Source organism: Hyperolius riggenbachi, chromosome 3, assembly GCF_040937935.1.
Source record: "Hyperolius riggenbachi isolate aHypRig1 chromosome 3, aHypRig1.pri, whole genome shotgun sequence".
Lineage (NCBI taxonomy): Eukaryota > Metazoa > Chordata > Amphibia > Anura > Hyperoliidae > Hyperolius > Hyperolius riggenbachi.
Window position 1 is genome coordinate 308,609,551 of NC_090648.1, and position 20,828 is coordinate 308,630,378.

General features: G+C 38.9%; 1 protein-coding gene across 1 annotated transcript in view; it reads right to left on the reverse strand.

Moving 5' to 3' along the window:
• Positions 1-20,828, reverse strand: part of TRHDE (thyrotropin releasing hormone degrading enzyme) — a 909,658-nt gene that overhangs the window by 98,839 nt on the left and 789,991 nt on the right. Inside the window, exon 13 of the mRNA XM_068272747.1 lies at positions 7,105-7,252. Coding sequence (XP_068128848.1) covers positions 7,105-7,252 — 148 coding nt within the window. The remainder of the gene's footprint in view (positions 1-7,104; positions 7,253-20,828) is intronic.

Below are 20,828 nucleotides of genomic sequence, written 5' to 3' on the forward strand. Positions count from 1 at the left end.
AGTTTCTGGAGCTCTGCTCACCATTGCAGTTAAATCATTCAGGTATGAGGTTGTTTGAAAGCGCTGCCATGTCTCCCACTGTGCAAACTTAAATGTAAGTATACTAGTGGCTAGCTGCCTTCACTGTTTTAAATTCACTCTCAAATTTTTAGATTAGAGTTAGCACATAATTTTGCATCTGTTTTGCATTAGAGGCATGTATTCAGCCCTAGGGGGCTCTGCATTGCCGCTGATGGCTTACAAATCAGGTGCATCCTTGAGCGCTTATCATTTGTCTGTTTTGCTTGTCTTATGAAATGTGTATACCATTTATGAATAGCAGCACGAGGAATTAGGTTTTTATTGCTAGGTTAGAGGTAGGTCTTCCCCAAGGGGGTACGTCACCGCCGTGGGGAAGTCTATTAGGTCATAATTTGTGCACTAATTATCACTGAAGCTAACACCCCCCCTTGGTCTATAGTGATGCAGGGGGTGTAATATAGTCCAGTTTCTGGAGCTCTGCCCACTGATGCAGCTTAATCACTAATTCCCCCTCCCTCTCTTTGCCTGCAGTGTATGCTGGGTGTGTAATTTAGTCCAGTTTCTGGAGCTCTGCTCACCATTGCAGTTAAATCATTCAGGTATGAGGTTGTTTGAAAGCGCTGCCATGTCTCCCACTGTGCAAACTTAAATGTAAGTATACTAGTGGCTAGCTGCCTTCACTGTTTTAAATTCACTCTCAAAATTTTAGATTAGAGTTAGCACATAATTTTGCATCTGTTTTGCATAAGAGGCATGTATTCAGCCCTAGGGGGCTCTGCATTGCCGCTGATGGCTTACAAATCAGGTGCATCCTTGAGCGCTTATCATTTGTCTGTTTTGCTTGTCTTATGAAATGTGTATACCATTTATGAATAGCAGCACGAGGAATTAGGTTTTTATTGCTAGGTTAGAGGTAGGTCTTCCCCAAGGGGGTACGTCACCGCCGTGGGGAAGTCTATTAGGTCATAATTTGTGCACTAATTATCACTGAAGCTAACACCCCCCCTTGGTCTATAGTGATGCAGGGTGTGTAATATAGTCCAGTTTCTGGAGCTCTGCCCACTGATGCAGCTTAATCACTAATTCCCCCTCCCTCTCTTTGCCTGCAGTGTATGCTGGGTGTGTAATTTAGTCCAGTTTCTGGAGCTCTGCTCACCATTGCAGTTAAATCATTCAGGTATGAGGTTGTTTGAAAGCGCTGCCATGTCTCCCACTGTGCAAACTTAAATGTAAGTATACTAGTGGCTAGCTGCCTTCACTGTTTTAAATTCACTCTCAAATTTTTAGATTAGAGTTAGCACATAATTTTGCATCTGTTTTGCATTAGAGGCATGTATTCAGCCCTAGGGGGCTCTGCATTGCCGCTGATGGCTTACAAATCAGGTGCATCCTTGAGCGCTTATCATTTGTCTGTTTTGCTTGTCTTATGAAATGTGTATACCATTTATGAATAGCAGCACGAGGAATTAGGTTTTTATTGCTAGGTTAGAGGTAGGTCTTCCCCAAGGGGGTACGTCACCGCCGTGGGGAAGTCTATTAGGTCATAATTTGTGCACTAATTATCACTGAAGCTAACACCCCCCCTTGGTCTATAGTGATGCAGGGTGTGTAATATAGTCCAGTTTCTGGAGCTCTGCCCACTGATGCAGCTTAATCACTAATTCCCCCTCCCTCTCTTTGCCTGCAGTGTATGCTGGGTGTGTAATTTAGTCCAGTTTCTGGAGCTCTGCTCACCATTGCAGTTAAATCATTCAGGTATGAGGTTGTTTGAAAGCGCTGCCATGTCTCCCACTGTGCAAACTTAAATGTAAGTATACTAGTGGCTAGCTGCCTTCACTGTTTTAAATTCACTCTCAAATTTTTAGATTAGAGTTAGCACATAATTTTGCATCTGTTTTGCATTAGAGGCATGTATTCAGCCCTAGGGGGCTCTGCATTGCCGCTGATGGCTTACAAATCAGGTGCATCCTTGAGCGCTTATCATTTGTCTGTTTTGCTTGTCTTATGAAATGTGTATACCATTTATGAATAGCAGCACGAGGAATTATGTTTTTATTGCTAGGTTAGAGGTAGGTCTTCCCCAAGGGGGTACGTCACCGCCGTGGGGAAGTCTATTAGGTCATAATTTGTGCACTAATTATCACTGAAGCTAACACCCCCCCTTGGTCTATAGTGATGCAGGGTGTGTAATATAGTCCAGTTTCTGGAGCTCTGCCCACTGATGCAGCTTAATCACTAATTCCCCCTCCCTCTCTTTGCCTGCAGTGTATGCTGGGTGTGTAATTTAGTCCAGTTTCTGGAGCTCTGCTCACCATTGCAGTTAAATCATTCAGGTATGAGGTTGTTTGAAAGCGCTGCCATGTCTCCCACTGTGCAAACTTAAATGTAAGTATACTAGTGGCTAGCTGCCTTCACTGTTTTAAATTCACTCTCAAATTTTTAGATTAGAGTTAGCACATAATTTTGCATCTGTTTTGCATTAGAGGCATGTATTCAGCCCTAGGGGGCTCTGCATTGCCGCTGATGGCTTACAAATCAGGTGCATCCTTGAGCGCTTATCATTTGTCTGTTTTGCTTGTCTTATGAAATGTGTATACCATTTATGAATAGCAGCACGAGGAATTATGTTTTTATTGCTAGGTTAGAGGTAGGTCTTCCCCAAGGGGGTACGTCACCGCCGTGGGGAAGTCTATTAGGTCATAATTTGTGCACTAATTATCACTGAAGCTAACACCCCCCCTTGGTCTATAGTGATGCAGGGTGTGTAATATAGTCCAGTTTCTGGAGCTCTGCCCACTGATGCAGCTTAATCACTAATTCCCCCTCCCTCTCTTTGCCTGCAGTGTATGCTGGGTGTGTAATTTAGTCCAGTTTCTGGAGCTCTGCTCACCATTGCAGTTAAATCATTCAGGTATGAGGTTGTTTGAAAGCGCTGCCATGTCTCCCACTGTGCAAACTTAAATGTAAGTATACTAGTGGCTAGCTGCCTTCACTGTTTTAAATTCACTCTCAAATTTTTAGATTAGAGTTAGCACATAATTTTGCATCTGTTTTGCATTAGAGGCATGTATTCAGCCCTAGGGGGCTCTGCATTGCCGCTGATGGCTTACAAATCAGGTGCATCCTTGAGCGCTTATCATTTGTCTGTTTTGCTTGTCTTATGAAATGTGTATACCATTTATGAATAGCAGCACGAGGAATTATGTTTTTATTGCTAGGTTAGAGGTAGGTCTTCCCCAAGGGGGTACGTCACCGCCGTGGGGAAGTCTATTAGGTCATAATTTGTGCACTAATTATCACTGAAGCTAACACCCCCCCTTGGTCTATAGTGATGCAGGGTGTGTAATATAGTCCAGTTTCTGGAGCTCTGCCCACTGATGCAGCTTAATCACTAATTCCCCCTCCCTCTCTTTGCCTGCAGTGTATGCTGGGTGTGTAATTTAGTCCAGTTTCTGGAGCTCTGCTCACCATTGCAGTTAAATCATTCAGGTATGAGGTTGTTTGAAAGCGCTGCCATGTCTCCCACTGTGCAAACTTAAATGTAAGTATACTAGTGGCTAGCTGCCTTCACTGTTTTAAATTCACTCTCAAATTTTTAGATTAGAGTTAGCACATAATTTTGCATCTGTTTTGCATTAGAGGCATGTATTCAGCCCTAGGGGGCTCTGCATTGCCGCTGATGGCTTACAAATCAGGTGCATCCTTGAGCGCTTATCATTTGTCTGTTTTGCTTGTCTTATGAAATGTGTATACCATTTATGAATAGCAGCACGAGGAATTATGTTTTTATTGCTAGGTTAGAGGTAGGTCTTCCCCAAGGGGGTACGTCACCGCCGTGGGGAAGTCTATTAGGTCATAATTTGTGCACTAATTATCACTGAAGCTAACACCCCCCCCTTGGTCTATAGTGATGCAGGGTGTGTAATATAGTCCAGTTTCTGGAGCTCTGCCCACTGATGCAGCTTAATCACTAATTCCCCCTCCCTCTCTTTGCCTGCAGTGTATGCTGGGTGTGTAATTTAGTCCAGTTTCTGGAGCTCTGCTCACCATTGCAGTTAAATCATTCAGGTATGAGGTTGTTTGAAAGCGCTGCCATGTCTCCCACTGTGCAAACTTAAATGTAAGTATACTAGTGGCTAGCTGCCTTCACTGTTTTAAATTCACTCTCAAATTTTTAGATTAGAGTTAGCACATAATTTTGCATCTGTTTTGCATTAGAGGCATGTATTCAGCCCTAGGGGGCTCTGCATTGCCGCTGATGGCTTACAAATCAGGTGCATCCTTGAGCGCTTATCATTTGTCTGTTTTGCTCACCAAACTATTGTTGTTTAAAATAATAAAAAAAAATATGGGAGGGCTAGCATTGATGCATTTATGAGAAAGAAAAAATATATGTAGAAATAGTTGGACTGAGGTCAAGCAAGTAACTACATAGTTTAACACAGTTTAAATGTCAACAGTGTAACATCAAAAAAAGTAACTTTGAGGTCCCTTTTTCACCTGGTCAGTTTTTTGCATTGTGTTACTCTTTCTGCACACAGGGTAACACAACAGCAAAGAATGTGAATGAGGCCCAGTACACTATCCTTGTCACGTTGTAAGTATCCAATTCGCCGACGACCCACAGCAATATCAACAGTGGGCTACTGGGTGGCTTACGCAGTGATGGAATGCATTGAAGTCAATGTGCAACACAAATTTTTTTTCATTTATTGGCAATGGCGGTGTGGCACACATGACAGCGAATCCAGGAATCCCAGTGATGTAATTTCTGTTCAGTAGGGAGTACATCACTGCGCAAAGTGTGGCAATGGGCGTGTGGCCCCCCCACATGCCCATTGCCACGCTTCACGCAGTGATGTATGCTCTATGCCTGTCGGCACACTCTGTCACAAGGTTGTATGAATCTCATTTTTGGCATTGCAATGCCAGGGGGATGGCACATTACGCTGAAAAGCTTAACCCAGGTGTAAAACTGGCCTTAACCATTTAGATGTGGACATAGCCAGTTTTAAATTAGGGTTTAATGGAAGAATTCCTGTCTTGTCTCAGGCAGTCTGCTTTTATTCAGATTTTCCACAGCTATCCAACTTGTCATGGAAACTGGCTATATTTATTACTATATAGTGAAAAAGAAAGTGAAATGAGTTACTGCCTTATTGGTAAGCTAAATCATACATCAAGCTAAGGAACAATAGGGATACTTGGAAGATGGAAGAGGTGCTGACGGTAAACTTGTTTAATAAAAGTTAAACCTTATATACTATTTCATCAACTGACATCTCTGGTAGATATTATTTTGGCCTGCAATTCGTGATAATTGTTATCTGCTAATTATGATTACGCAAAATTACACCAAATTTTTTGCAATTACTGCTATACATTACTACAACAATTGGGACATTTAATTGATTTTGTATAGTCCATATGTAATTTCATGTAATTTTCACATCATTTATTGCCAAATTTAGTGGTCAGTAGCAAAGCTCCTATAAATGCCATCAACACCACAGTTGCTACATATGTTAAAGAAAATAGTATAAATAAATCAAAAACATATTTTTTCAAAAAGACCTTGTAGTTTTTGAGAAATTGAATTTTAAAAATGCAAAGGAAAAATAGTTTTTAAACTCAAAAAGAAATAGTTTAAAAAACATTTTTCCTTTCCATTTTTAAAACCGATTTGCTCAAAAACTACAAAGACTTTTTGAAAAAATGTTTTTCTTGTTTTCACTATCTACCTTAACATACATAGAAATTTTGGTGACAACAGCAATTTGTTTGGCCTTTTTTATTAACCATAACATTCGGCATGAATAGACGGACAAATTAAGTACAATTAAAAATTTCAGTTCTTGATTACATGTACAAACAAAATTAATTACGATTTTCACCAAAAATTTTCGTTAGGATTTTGCATAGTATCTGCGAACTATGATGCAAATTTACAATAATGCAAAATTTGTGCTCATCACTACCGGCAATTATCATTACAGGTAACCAGTTATCATATATATATATATATATATATATATATATATATATATATATATATATATATATATATATATATATATATATATATATATATATATATATATATATATATATATATATATACACACACACACACACTCTATTTGTTTTTTTCAGGCTTGAGACAAGTATGCTTAAAGAGGAACTGCAGTGAATTTTTGAAATAATTATTTATAAATGATTTAGTCAGTGTTTGCCATTGTAAAATCTTTCCTCTCCTTGATTTTCATTCTGAAATGTATCACATGGTGACATTATTACTGCTGACAGGTGATGTCTGTGGAAGGAGATGCAGCTTCTTTAACAATTGAAAACAGCTGTGATTCCCCACAATGCAACAAGGCTCCCATAGTGTGATGTCAGTACCTAGGTTCTGACATCACACTGTGGGAGGGGTTTCGCCACAATATCAGCCATACAGAGCCCTCTGATGATCAGTTTGAGAAATGGTAAAAACTTCTTATGGGAAAGGAGGTATCAGCTACTGATACGAATAAAGTTCAATCCTTAGTTACAGTCCCATTTTAAGCAAATTTAATTTGTAATGGAGATACTGTAATAGTAACATTATGGGGCAGCGTTTTATCATATTTAGCAATGTTAGACATGTAATCTGTATAGCATCAAAGTCTTCAAACCACACAGATAAAAAATGCAGGATTTTGATGACTATAAAAACACACAGCGACTAGCCCAAGCAGTTCTGTCTGTTCTTTAAATAAATACATTCCCCTTGATGCCATACATTTACATTATCGTTATATATAATTTATAGTGGTATTTTTAGTTATTTATGACTCAGAAATAATATATTAAAAATATTTTAGAAGTTAAAAAAACTGCTATTTTAAGCATACAGTATATACACACACGCAATATTATTTGTTTGCACTTTGCAAGCAATGGCAGAAGAGTTTTGTTTGAAAAATCTTGTTTTATCACATATAGTAAGTTGTGTTGATGAAATACAATCAAAACATGTGAATGCTTGTGTATTGTAAAAAAGTTAATTGTTAAATAGTAAAAAAAAAATAGTTTATCTTTTACACTGAATATACTGTAGTCCTCAGTTCGGTCCAATAACTTATCTAGAGGATAAAGTGCTCGGCTTGCAGCATGCCAAGGAAGAAAATCTCTTTCTTCAGAAAGGTATCGGATGATCTCCAGAGGAATATTTTGTGTCAAATATCCAGCTCTGAAAAATTTAAGAAAAATATGTTAAATTCAATTTACAATACTGTTTTTTTTTCTTCCTGAAAAGTAGATTAGACATGTTCTTTTGGAGATAAGTTAAATATAGAAACATTTAATAACCCCATCTGATTAAACGTTTAGTGTATTAAAGGGATACTATTGGAGACTCAGTCATGCATTTCTCATTAAAACAATAGGATATATGACACTCAATTTCCATAATATTTCTTGTATGATAATTCCCCCTATTCTTCTTACTGCCATTTGTTCTCTACAGGTTTCTTTTTACATTTCCACAATATGTTTGATCTACATCAAAAAGAACATCAAATGAAATGCCCAGTACATGTGCATAATATAGTATTCTACAGATCTTTTCTCTTGTTCTACACTATGACATTTATCACAGTGGTAGATATACTTTGGATTGAGGTTAAATTTTTGATGTAAGCACTAAGCAGTAGTTGACAAGAGGTCATAGTATAAGCTTTCCAATTCCATGAATTTGCTATCGCTGTTGCAGTTTCTTAACTACCATTAATGCATTGTTGCTAATTTCATTAGATCTGTAAGTTAAGGGAAAGTGTAGTGTGAGAATCAACATCCTATGCACTAAAGAGAAAATATGCATATTGGATAAGATGGCTGGATTCATTAAGCAACTTTTATCTTCACTTCAGAACATCCTGTTCTAATCCATGTGGCTCTTGGTAAATGTGACCTAGGCTTTATTCTAAATTAGACTACTGCATGTCAGGCATTTCATAAAAAGGTATGGATGCACAGGTTTTAGATGTCACATACCCTAGAGCTTGGGTAGAATTATGGTCAAATTACACTTCCCTTTTTTGATATTGTGGTATAATAAGGAGCTGGCCCCTCAACAGGCAACGGTTTCTCCTTCTTAGCTTTACAATTTTTTTTACTGAGATATAGAATGCAGTAGTTTCTTGAAGTAACTCCTTTTATAAAAATGTTGAGCATAGAGACTCAACATAACATAAGACCACATTCTGAATACAAATATGTAAACATGAAGAGATAAAGAAAGTATATGGGCGTAGGTACAAAAACACACTTTCACAAAATATATTGAAGTCAATGGGCAAATGAAAACACATTTTCAACAAAGTTCTCAATTTCACAAAAATTTGATTCTTGAAAAAAATCAATTATTTTCAAAAACTATGAAGTCAGGAAAAAATGCTATGGCAAACTCTTGAGTTATTCTCAAATTAAGAGCTTTTATTATTTCCTTTAAATTGTTTTGCTATTCTTTACTATTTGTTTACGGTTAATTTTTTTTGTGGGTTTTTTTTTTCTTGGGGTGGGGGGGGGGGGGGCAAAACTCGTTGACTTGTTAATATTTATATTACTGCTGAATGAAGTTTTTATTTTTCAAGTTTGCTCTGATGGTTATTTATTAAATCTGCATGTGATTGTCATGACAGGAAGAATATTTTTTTTTAAATAATGTATTTATTTTTTTAAATAAACAGGCCTTATTGGCATGTATTGGTCAGTTGACAAAGAATCCTGACTGAACATCAAAAAGAGATCTCATACTTGTTTAAGTTCAAAATAAAAAAGGTACATTTACCTGTTAGATGGTATGTAAAGGTTTAACAGCAAGGTGACATACAATTAATGTTGCAGAAGAATCTATTACAAGTTTTCCTTAATATAGATGCAATGGTCTATTATAACAGAGGAGACTAGTGCAAAAACAGTACATAATATATGTTGTACACATTATAGTCTAGGTTGCAAAGAAGCATAACAGAGTAGAGTGAACAGAGTGTGTTTTCAAACAATGTCATACATCTTATCATGCAAGTGGATCACTTGCCTCCAATATGTTGTTAGAATGAGGTATTCTAATATTGTATGCTTGAAAGAGGGCGATATGAAATTTCTCTTTGAACGATTAGGAGAGGGATTCGCAATACTTTTAGCAAGTGTGTGGGTAATGTACACATTTCTTCCATGCAAGGAGAGATGCCATCAGTACATTTTCACAATCCTCTGCATCTATATATTATATATAGTAGTGATGTAGCGAACATCAAATTCCGCAAAAGTTTGCAAACGGATGAACCGCCATAGACTTCAATGGGCAGGCAAATTTTAAAACCTATAGGGACTGTTTCTGGCCACAAATGTGATGGTAAAGTTGTTTAAAAGGGCCTAACCCTGGATAGTGGCATGTCGGAGGGGGATCCATGGCAGAAGTCCCACCAAAAATTTAATAATTTACACAGAGTCGTGTTTTAATCTTTAAAGGGCAGAACTCACAGTACATTCCTAAATTTGTGGAATTAAGTGCTTTAAAACATCTGGCGTGTGTACATAGCGATAAGGTAGTGTAAGAGTTAGGCCCGGTTCTCACTGACAGATGAAATGCCACGTTTAACACACCGCAAACAACCACAAAGTGCTTTAGTGATAACATCAGATAAGAAAATCATTGTTTTTACTAGCTGACACCTCCAGGATATAAATGTTAGCCATCTCAGCGTAAATCTTTGTGTAGTGGTGTGTAGTGGCAATCTTTGTGTAGTGCTTGTGTGCTCGGGGGAGTGCAAGCGATGGCAGTTTTCCAGCCCCTATGGTCAGGTTGAGGTTGTTCAATGACAGTTAAGTGACAAAAAAACACTGATACAGCACTGAAGCCTTATACAGAGGGCAGTAGTGGATACGAGATGGCAGAAGTGATTCTGGACACTCAGGTTTTTTTTTTTTTTTAACAGAACATCACTTCATGCAGGTCAGGTGACAAATAGATTTATGCTATGTGCAACAATCAACTCAAAGTTATGCAGGAAAGTAGAGGATACTAGATGCCAGTAGTGGTGGTGAAGGATTATTGGGTTATGGTTGGTGTGCTACTAGGCCCAGTAGACCTGTCTCCAACAACTAACATGTGCACTGGACACACAGAACTGCAATATTTGTAATATCAAGAAAAACAGCCTTTAGAAGGGTGATTGGGTTATGGTCAGTGCACTACTAGGACCAACAGACCGGTCTCCAACAGCTAATGTGTGCACTGGACACGCAGAACTGCAATATAACAATAGCAAGAAAAAGATAAACAGTCATACCACAAGAACAAAACACAGCCCTTAGAAAGGCTCTTGGGATTATATAGCTGGCGAATTGGTACTGTAGCAGCTTCACTGGAGACACAGAACACAGGCATATCTAATGATTTCCCTATACCTGCAGCACAGGTATTTCCCTAAACTGCTTCACACAGCACACAGGCAGGGTGTAAAATGGCTGCCATGCTGGCGTTTTTATGGGGGGATGTGGTCCAGGAGGGAGGAATAGCTGAATGGCTGCCATGTGCCTGCTGACTCTGGGGTGAGGGGTCCAATTTTGGCTCCATGATGATGTATAGGGAGCAGGTTGAACACGCCAGGTGTTCGCCTGCCGACGTGAACATGAACACATGTTGTCCGACGGGAATTGTCCCCTGGCAAACAGCTCGGGCCATCTCTATACCTAAGCCTGAAACTAACCATTGAACCCATTGGCATTTGCGCATATGCAAACTTACCCAATTGTAAACACTTGCATGCTGGTTCACCATTTTCGCCTGGTGAACTGCTTAGTGGGAATTCACCCATCACTAATGCTGAGCTAGAGACTACGATGGGGATTCAGTTAAATAAGTGAAACATGTTAGACTCAAGGAAAGGTGAAATCAGTAGTTTTTTTTTGTTCCAAATTGAGCCTATTTTCTAGCAATATATATATATATATATATATATATATATATATATATATATATATATATATATATATATATATATATGTATATATATATATGTATATATATATATATATATATATATATATATATTTATTTTTTTTACACTGTTGAAGTAATTCATAATTTAACTTTTGTCAGACTAAAGGCTGGTTCAAGGTGAGCTATAACATTTTATTTTTTTCAAGAGGTTTCAGTTAAAGGCATTGCATAGTTGGACGATAATAATAGTAATAATAATAATACACAAAGAATGGGCCATACGCAGTTGAAAAAGTAGCAAACAACATTTTAGTTGAAAGTAATAAATTTACTTTTTAAATATTTTCTGGCTATAGCACTGCTTGTTTACAAACACACATCAATGTAAAAACTTTTTAACATATTTATAGAGAAATGTCTGCAGTCCTAGGGTAACATCAGGGGTTATTAACTATTAAATACTCACAGCTGGAAGGAACAATAAAAGAGTGATTCATTTGATCAGCACAATTTTATGATACGGTTTGCTAATAGATACTTAAGAAATGCTGAGCAGGTGGTAAATAGTTATTTTTAAGGTTTAGCAGTTACCGACTAGACATATCATAGGCCATTAGGTTAGTGACCATTAGGTTAGCAGTGGGAGCTTTTTACAGATAACATAATGCTCATTAGAAACCGTTATATGTTTCTATGAATATTGTATATCATGGAAGACCTGGTATGTGTATGCATCTGCAACAAAACAGGTCCTCTACAAGTTGGAATAGTCAAAATAGACCGTCAATGCATGGGATGTTTTGCAAATATTGTCCTTACATCTCTTGTATAATAAACATGTAAGCTTAATATAATGTATTGTAAAACACCTTAACAGACTATTTTAAATAATACATAACTACTGACAAAAAAAGATCTACAACATGTATATTTGCCTTCAATTTATACTATTCATGTGCATTGTCAAAATCATTATAGTTGCATATCAATAGCCAGAGCACAATTCAAAATGAGTTTAAAGATATAAATTATGCAACGTGTTAGGCTACCAGGGTTTACATTCCGTACGGGGAATACATTTTAATGTGTCCCATAACCATATGCCTTCCTGTAAAATATGCTTTCATTTATCTTTTGCTATAGCATCCACACTTTACATTTTGAGCAATAGAAGGAATAAACATGATATAAAGTGATACATGATGTGGCTAACTAGGAAATAATATAATCTAGCATATCTCTCTCTCTTATAGGTAAAACATTCATTTATAACAGTAAAAATTGCAACGGCATCTTGAGAATAGGTTATTTTCTTTTACTCAGTACAAATATTCTTCCATATTGAAAATGAATTATTTCACTTTGCTGCTTCAGTTAAAAGTAATTTAAGACACTGAACAAGCAGCACTAGAATCCCAGGTTCAAATTCCAAGTTAACTGGTTCCCCACAAAAGTCATCTTTAAACTATGAAAGGGGCATTAAAGCACACCTGCAGTGAGTGGGACATGGAGGCTGACATATTTATTTCATTTTAAACAATGCAGATTGCCCTGCTGTCCTGCTAATCTACTGCCTCCAATACATTAGCCCTAGACCCTGAACAGGTACTCAGATCAGGTGTCTCTGAATGCAGTCTGACTGGATTAGCTGTATGCTTGTTTCAGGTGTGTGATTCAGACACTACTGTAGCCAAAGAGATCAGCAGGACTGCCAGTCGACTGGTATTGTTTAAAAGAAAGTACAGTGTAGCAACCTCCATATTCCTCTTTGTTCAGATGCTTTTTAAACTAAGGCTGTAGTAGGCAATTTTATAATGTTGCTTAGAATACATACATATAAATATGTTTTCTGCTGTATTGACATGACTGTGACCATTTTCATAATTGGTCATAAATACTGTTAATGTTTTCAATAATGTTAATTATTAATGTTAAAAATGTTACTGTAATATTATATTATGCCCACATGGGCTATATTTTTGAAAACCCCCAATAAAAAACTATTGAAATCTAAGATTTCAATTACTTGCATTGGTTCAATTTCGCACATACAATGAAAAAATGTTACAAAGCTCTGAATACTTCTTCAAGAATTGTAACACTTTTTATTTCAGGATCATAAATCCTATAACTATTACAAATAATGTTCACCCAACATGTATTTTTTTTAGTATTGTCCAGGTCCATTAATGTCCACAGCTGATTTCCCCTTGCAAAATGTTGCTCCTATTCCTAGCTACATGTTGCCAGTTACCATCATTGTGAGGTTAGAGGAGATATTACACATTGTTCTTTAATATATTTAATGATTTCCTTTAAATAGGTAGGGCACATGTGGCGAACTCCAGGCCTGGAGGGCCAGACCCATGCCAGTGTTTAGGATGGACTGAGAAAGAAAGGAATGTGTTCTACCTGATGGACCACACCTTTCCTGATTCAGACCTATCAATTCATTTGAGCTGTATCAAAAATGTGTGAGGATCTCGGCCCTCGTAGGACCAGTTTGACATACCTGAGGTAGGGTATCAAAATGGTGCCTATGCAAAAAAAGCGAGAGGAAAAATGGGCATGGAATAGTAGTAATAGAATATCAGTATATTTACTGATATTTATATTTATCAGTAATTTTACCAAAATTATTCTATGATCTGTACCCTAATCTCTACCCTGCCTCCACCTTTCTGAGTATGAGGTGGGGATGAGCTTCTCATCCTTGATATAGGTGGGAGGCTTTTTAGGAAATGGAAATATTTCTGTCCTTCTGCATTGTCTTCCATATAATGGGACTGCTATGGATCAAAAAGTAGAAAAAGCTTAATTTATTAGTGGTATCATAGCCACAGAAAGCACAACATTTCGACACACAGGCTTTGTCAAATGCAAAGGAGAAGCATTTGACAAATGCCAGTGTGTTGAGACGTGTTTTCTGTGGCTATGTTACCACTAATAAATTAAGCTAATATTGCAAAATCCAGGTGGAGACTCAGCTTTTTCTACTCTTTGCTTCTGATTGTACACCCCTGTGGGTTCCAGGTGTACGCTAGTTGACTCTCTGGTGCTACGACTGTCAGTGGTTGGAGCTCTGGGGCAATTCTTTTTCGTGGTTGGACTGTTATGGATCAACAGGGTGGCTCAACTTTTCTGGCCATACCAGGTGGCATGGGATTACATATAAAACATAAAAAATGTGTGTAATGTGGTGCATGGTGCTGAAGATACCCTCCCCATGTGGCATCTCACTCAGAAGTCACACCTGGTTTAACCCCTCCCCCTTTCAATTTAATGATGTGTCTTAAAACAAGAAGCATAGCTAGCTGCAGACCAGAATGGGCATGTAGTTTGGAAAATAAATTATAAAATAGAAAGTGCAGCAGTAATAATAATACAATTTAATATATATTTCAACAAATTTAGTGCTAGCTAGCTTCCAGCTCTGGATTTCTCAGCATGTGCACTATTATTGTGCTCTATTTACAGAGCAAAAACATATCTTGGGTTACAATCTGAAGATAAATTATTTGAAACTGTATTCCATAAATGTCACAGAACCTGATTTTTGTTGCTCATCCATATTCTGAATCGTGTACTGTACTCTTGCTTGAAAGTAACAACTGCAGTTGATGATTAATTAGTAAGACTATCACTCTTCTCTTTCAAATCTCTCTCTCTGCAATAAGACTACATGTATTGATTTTACATCAGCTTTTTAGGATCATTTGGAGTGTTTTATTGTATTTTGGAGCATTATTCTCTTTAGTGTAACAAGCATTTTCTGTTTTTTATTGAATTAAAATTCTGCTTGTAGCTCCAGTAATAATTCTCACTGAATTGCCAATGGAAGTCACATAGATAACCCTATGATGAAAAAAAAGTTTTAAGATTTGAATGGTTTTCCTTCCTTAAAAATAATAAATACATTATTTGACTATACTGTAAACAAAATATCACTGAAACAATCAAAAGTTCAATCTGTACAAGTTTTTAATTCTGGAGCAAAAAAAAAAAAAAAAAAAAAAAGTAGAGGCACAAAAAAGTCTCAGCATTTATTATATTCAGATATTTTGAAAGTTAAATAATGGGGCTGAGAGGTGTTTAAACACCTTAAAGATTTGCTACAAGCATTAACCTCTTAATGTCATCTCCATGCCAATTGGCGTGACCTGAGCGTCAGCCCCAGGACCAGTCCATGCCAATTGGCGTGAAGTCCTGGATAGGGGTTTTGCAGGAGATAGCATGCGCATCTCCGCTTGGCGATCGCTGCTAGGAGACTGTTAGACGGCGAAACCACCATCTAATACTGTACAGTTCTGCGATCTATGGCAGCGCTGTACTGGGGACAGCCGTGTGACATGGCTGTTCCCCTGGGTGGCAGGGATGCAAACCGATGTCATAGGCTGAAGCCTATGAAAGCCAATCGCTGTCATTGGCTGGCTGTGGGAGGGAGGGGGTTTAGAAAAATAATAATTAAAAAAGGTTTATTTAAAAAATAAAATTGCAATAAATATTTATATATAAAAAAAAATAAACATCCTGGGAGCAATCAGAGCCCACCAACAGAAAGCTATGTTGGTGGGCGGAAAAGGGGGGGGGGGATAACTTGTATGCCAAGTTGCATGGCCCTGCAGGGAGCCCTTAAAGCTGCAGTGGCCTAATTTGTAAATGTAGTATGAGGGCAAACTGATTTTTAAAACAATAAACAAATTATGTAGAGAATTTCTAACATTACATGGAAGTGGTAAAAATGGCCAATCAAAACTGGATTTATGTATGCACCAAAATAATTACCCGATTACCTGTTATCACGCGCCTTCTCCCTTAACCCTCCTGGCGGTTGAAAAAAATCCGCCAGGGGGCAGCAAAGTAGTGTTTTAAAAAAAAAAAATTTCTTTTCATGTAGCGAGACAAAGTCTCACTACATGATAGCCGCTGCTCAGCGGCATCCCCCCAGCCCCTCAAAGAACGGGATCTCCTGGAGGGCTTCCCCGTCACCATGGCGACGGGCGGGATGATGTCATCGACGTCGTGACGTCAAAGAGGAATCCCATCCACCCCACAGCGCTGCCTGGCACTGATTGGCCAGGCAGCGCACGGGGTCTGGGGGGGGCGGCCGCGGCGCGATGAATAGCGGCGGATCGGCGGGTAGCGGCGGCGATTGGATGCTACACGCAGCTAGCAAAGTGCTAGCTGCGTGTAGCAAAAAAAAAATTATGCAAATCGGCCCAGCGGGGCCTGAGCGGTGCCTCCCGGTGGCATAGCCCGTGCTCAGCACGGGCTTACCGCCAGGGAGGTTAAAGGACACCTGAACTAAGAGGTATATGGAGGGTTCCATATGTATTTCATTTTAAACAACACTAGTTTGTCCGGCTGTCCTGCTGATCACCTGCCTCTAATACTTTTAGCCATAGACCCTGGGGACAAGCATGCACATTAGGTGTTTCTGCATGCTTGAAGTTTGACTGGATGTTTGTTTCAGGTGTGTGATTCAGAAACTACTGCAGCCACACTGCAGTCACATTTCCATATCTCCTCCTACCAGAAGAGGATGGATATAATGGCTAACTTAGAATAGATATTCCTCAGCTTTTTTTTGTGATTTACCATAACACTGCACGAGAAGTGTTATGTGATTACAGAAGAGGATGCTTTCAGGCCACTTGGGTGCTTTAAAGGAGAGGTACGTATAATATCTCCTTGATAAAGATACATTTTATGCAAAGTCTGACATTCTACTTCAGAGATAAACTGCAATCATGAAAAGTATAATGTGTATCCACCCATGTTTAGAGACAATCTGCATTTAAAATGAAAATATTAACTCCACTTTACATAGATTGTATGAGACCAGCACTTCACAAAAGTGTGCATTTTTAACCACTTCAGCCTACAGTGTCGAAAATCATATGCATCCGAGCAAGGTTCACCTCCCATTAATTTGCCAATAACTATTGATACTTATCACAATTAATTGATCTATATCTTTTTTTTCCGTCACTAATTAAGATTTCTTTGGGTGGTACATTTTGCTAAGAATTATTTTATTCTTTTCAATCAATACATTTTTATTAATGTTTAAGAACATAAAAAGGTAACAAGCATTTCAACACTGGCAAAGGGCAAGCTTGTAACATCCGATGGTACAATAGAACAAGAATATAAACTTGAACTCATCATGGTTGGCAGTTTTGTAACAAATATAATAGTTAATCTACATAATTGAAAACAGAGTTGGTGTACATGTGTTGAATAATAATCTACAATGGCTGGTGGATAGTGCAGCAGGATAGAGGGAGATGTAGGATAAGCTGACCCAAATTGGAGGCTAGGTATGGATTTTTGGCCAATCAATATGTAATAGGTAGGGAGGATCAATCTCATGACTGTGGCATGTGATAGATCTTTCCATTTGTACATTGAAGTCTACCTGTCGTTTCAGCTGTAAAAGAGTAGGGATTTCTGCAGTCTTCCAGTTCGCTGTGATAAGGCTTCTGGCAGTGCAGAGCACCTGAGATATTAAAAGACGGTATCTAATAGGGAAGGACGTTATTCCTATGTGGAGGAGTGCTAGTTGTGGAGTTATCTCCACATGTGATTGCATAACTTCACCTAGTAATTTTGCGATTTCTTCCCAGAATGGTTGTATTAGGGGGCATTCCCAGAGGAGGTGGAATAAGGAGCCAATTCCTGTACAGCTACGCCAGCAGAGTTGGGAATTTTTGGGTGAGAAATTGGCGATCTTTCTAGGGGTATAATACCATTTCAACATAATTTTATGGAAACTTTCCCTATGATTGATACAGGAAGAGAAGCGTTGGATATTTTTGGTGGAGGTGACTATATCTGAGTAGTCAATTGAAGAATTATTTTATTCTAAATCCATTTTAACAGGAAGATTAAGAAAGAAATGGAAAAAAAATCATTATTTCTTAGTTTTTGGCCATTATAATTTAAAATTAATACATGTTACAGTAATTAAAACTGATGTATTTTATTTGCCCATTGGTCCCGGTTATTACACCGTTTAAATTATGTCTCTATCACAATTTACAGCGACGATATTTTATTTAGAAATAAAGGTGCATTTTTTCAATTTGCGCCCATCACTATTTACAAGCTTATAATTTAAAAAAAAATATAATAAGATACTCTATTGACATGTATATTTAAAAGGTTCAGACCCAGAGGTAACTATTTATGTTTTTTTTTTTATTGTAATTTTTTTATTAATTTTTTTTTTTAATAAAAAAATGTATTTGGGTAATTTGTGGTGTGGGAGGGAAACAGATAATTTTAAATGTAAAATAATGTATTGTAATGTAAAAAGAGTTACACACATCATTGCATTTCAGCGGTTCTGGAGGTGTGTTTAGCTTCAAAGGGCAACAATGGTTAATTTGCATATATTCTGCAGTGATGCACTGGGAGACATCTCAAGCTCACTCCAACCTGAATTATCGCAAATTCTTTCTGTTTTAAGAAAGCAAACTCTTTTTTTCCTTAGTATTTTAGTAAGGGGGCTTTTAGGACCATTGTAGCCCCTCACACACTCCAATAAGTTCTGGTTCACCATGAGCTTGCTGGTTAGTCTGTACATCGTAATGTAAAAAATGTATGTGGGTGTAGTTCACTATTTGACCACAAGATGGCCACAGTCAAAAAAGCCCTGGAGCGTACGATCATGCTATCAGGAACTATAAGGAGGCTGGAATTTCTTTTGCATAAATACCACGCTCTCTAATTAGAAAGTGTTGTTTTTTCTGCGGGGAACTTAGATCGGTGAATGGGAATTATATTCCCATTCACTGATCGGGGGGGGGGGGGGTTAACGGCTAGAGTTGATCGAACAGTGCTTGGCACTGTTCAATATACCCCGAACATTGGCGTGTTTGGGTTGAGCACAGCCGAGCACCGCATGGTGCTCGGCCGCGCTGTTCAGTCTCCTCCCCTCACTTATTGGCGCCTTTGCAGGCAGCCAATAAGCAGCGACGATGCCTTTACCATAGCTGTGGTCACACAGCCTAGCTGGCTGTGACCATAGCTGTGATTGGCCAAGTGGGTCACGTGTTTGGGTATATAAATACCCAAACACGCGGCTGGCTCCGCCATTCGCATTGGGGTTTAGCTTGGGGTAGGTAGGAGACAGAGCTAGCGGTTAGGTGCCAGCACTGCCAGCCAGGCCAGCCACAGTGCCCCAGCCTCACCACCACTGCCAGCAGCAGCGACAGTGCCCCAGCCTCACCACTGCCAGCAGCAGCCACAGAGCCCCTGCCTCACCACTGCCAGGCATTGGCAGCAGTCACAGTGCTCCAGCCTCACCACTGGCAGCAGCCACAGTGCCCCTGCCTCACCACTGCCAGCAGGCGCTGCCAGCCCACTGCCAGCAGGCACTGCCAGCAGCCACTGTGCCCATTTTTTGTTGTTGCCAGGCCAGCCACAGTGCACCTGCCTCACCATTGCCAGCAGGCACTGCCAGCAACCACAGTGCCCATCTTTTTTGTTGTCAGCAAAAGTGCACCTGCCTCACCACTGCCAGCAGCCACTGCAATTTTTTTCAGGCCTGCAAAGCAGGCATGCTCGGGTCCCCAGAGGCGCTCACTTCTGCATCTAGACTCATTGAGTTATACTCCTGTTTGCCTGATGAAGCAGGACCACACCTGCGAAACGCGTTGCACTAAGTGGAGTTAAATAAAACGTTTTTTTGTATTGATATATTGTGACTCAATTGAGTTCTATATTTTTGAGGGAGGTAAGTCCACCTGAACATCCCCCTCTTTTAGACGGTTTTTAAACATTTTAATTCTACTCTGGCGCCTCTGTACACCAAGCCTTGCTGAAATCTTGATTCCACCCTCGGTGGAGGGGTGCTACCCCGTTTCCTATCTACAGAGAGCGACATCTTAATAACCTGAGTGGGGTCAGGTTCTAATACTCCCCACCTGCATTTGAAGTGGTTGCCTATGGGTAACCCATGTTTGTGAGTATATCTTAATATTTTGCTTTAAACCACAACCAACTTAACAATACTACACCATATTAAGCTCTCGATTTCTCTTTGTTCTTCCAAGCACTCGGGTCCCCATTGACTTCAATTAGGTTCAGTGTTCGGCCGAATATCCCTAACATCTGGACCATGTTCGGCCGAGCCGACTCGAGCCCGAATAACTGGGTGTTCGATCAACACTAGTAACGGCAGGAGGCGGGAGCGCGCGCCTCAGGCAGCGGCAGCTGCACAGTCTATCTGGACGGATATATATGTCCAGATAGACTTAAGTGGTTAAGAAGATGAGTGAGAGACAGTTTTCATGGTGACATCACAATTTAAAAAAAAAAGAAGTTTAGGGAGACTGGCCAGCATATTGGTATAAATCCTTTTCAGAGAGAGTCTTTTATAAAGAATAAAGGCCATGCTGAAAATCTCCCATGAGGAGATGGACTAGTCCAAAACCTGTCAGCTCTGTCAGATTTCTACTACCTTCTGTAAGTGACAGAAACATAGGAGAAAAGGGATGTATGGCTCATTTTACTCTGGGAGAAATGTACTTATTTGTATGTGTTTACATGTATTTTAGATTTTACAATTTTTCACAATAGTGGTCCTTTAATTATATTTCACACAGACATAAAATTCTGAGGACAGCGCAATAGCCAGAACAGTACACACGGAGCTATACACAAAACAAGGTAGCTATCAAGAACCATATAGACATTATATAAATGCAGGCCTTTCATTAGTCAGAATAATACACTAATCATACACTGCACACAATAGTATGTAGAGGACACAGACTACATAAAATAGTGCTTTTCCGTAGTTAAATTGCTT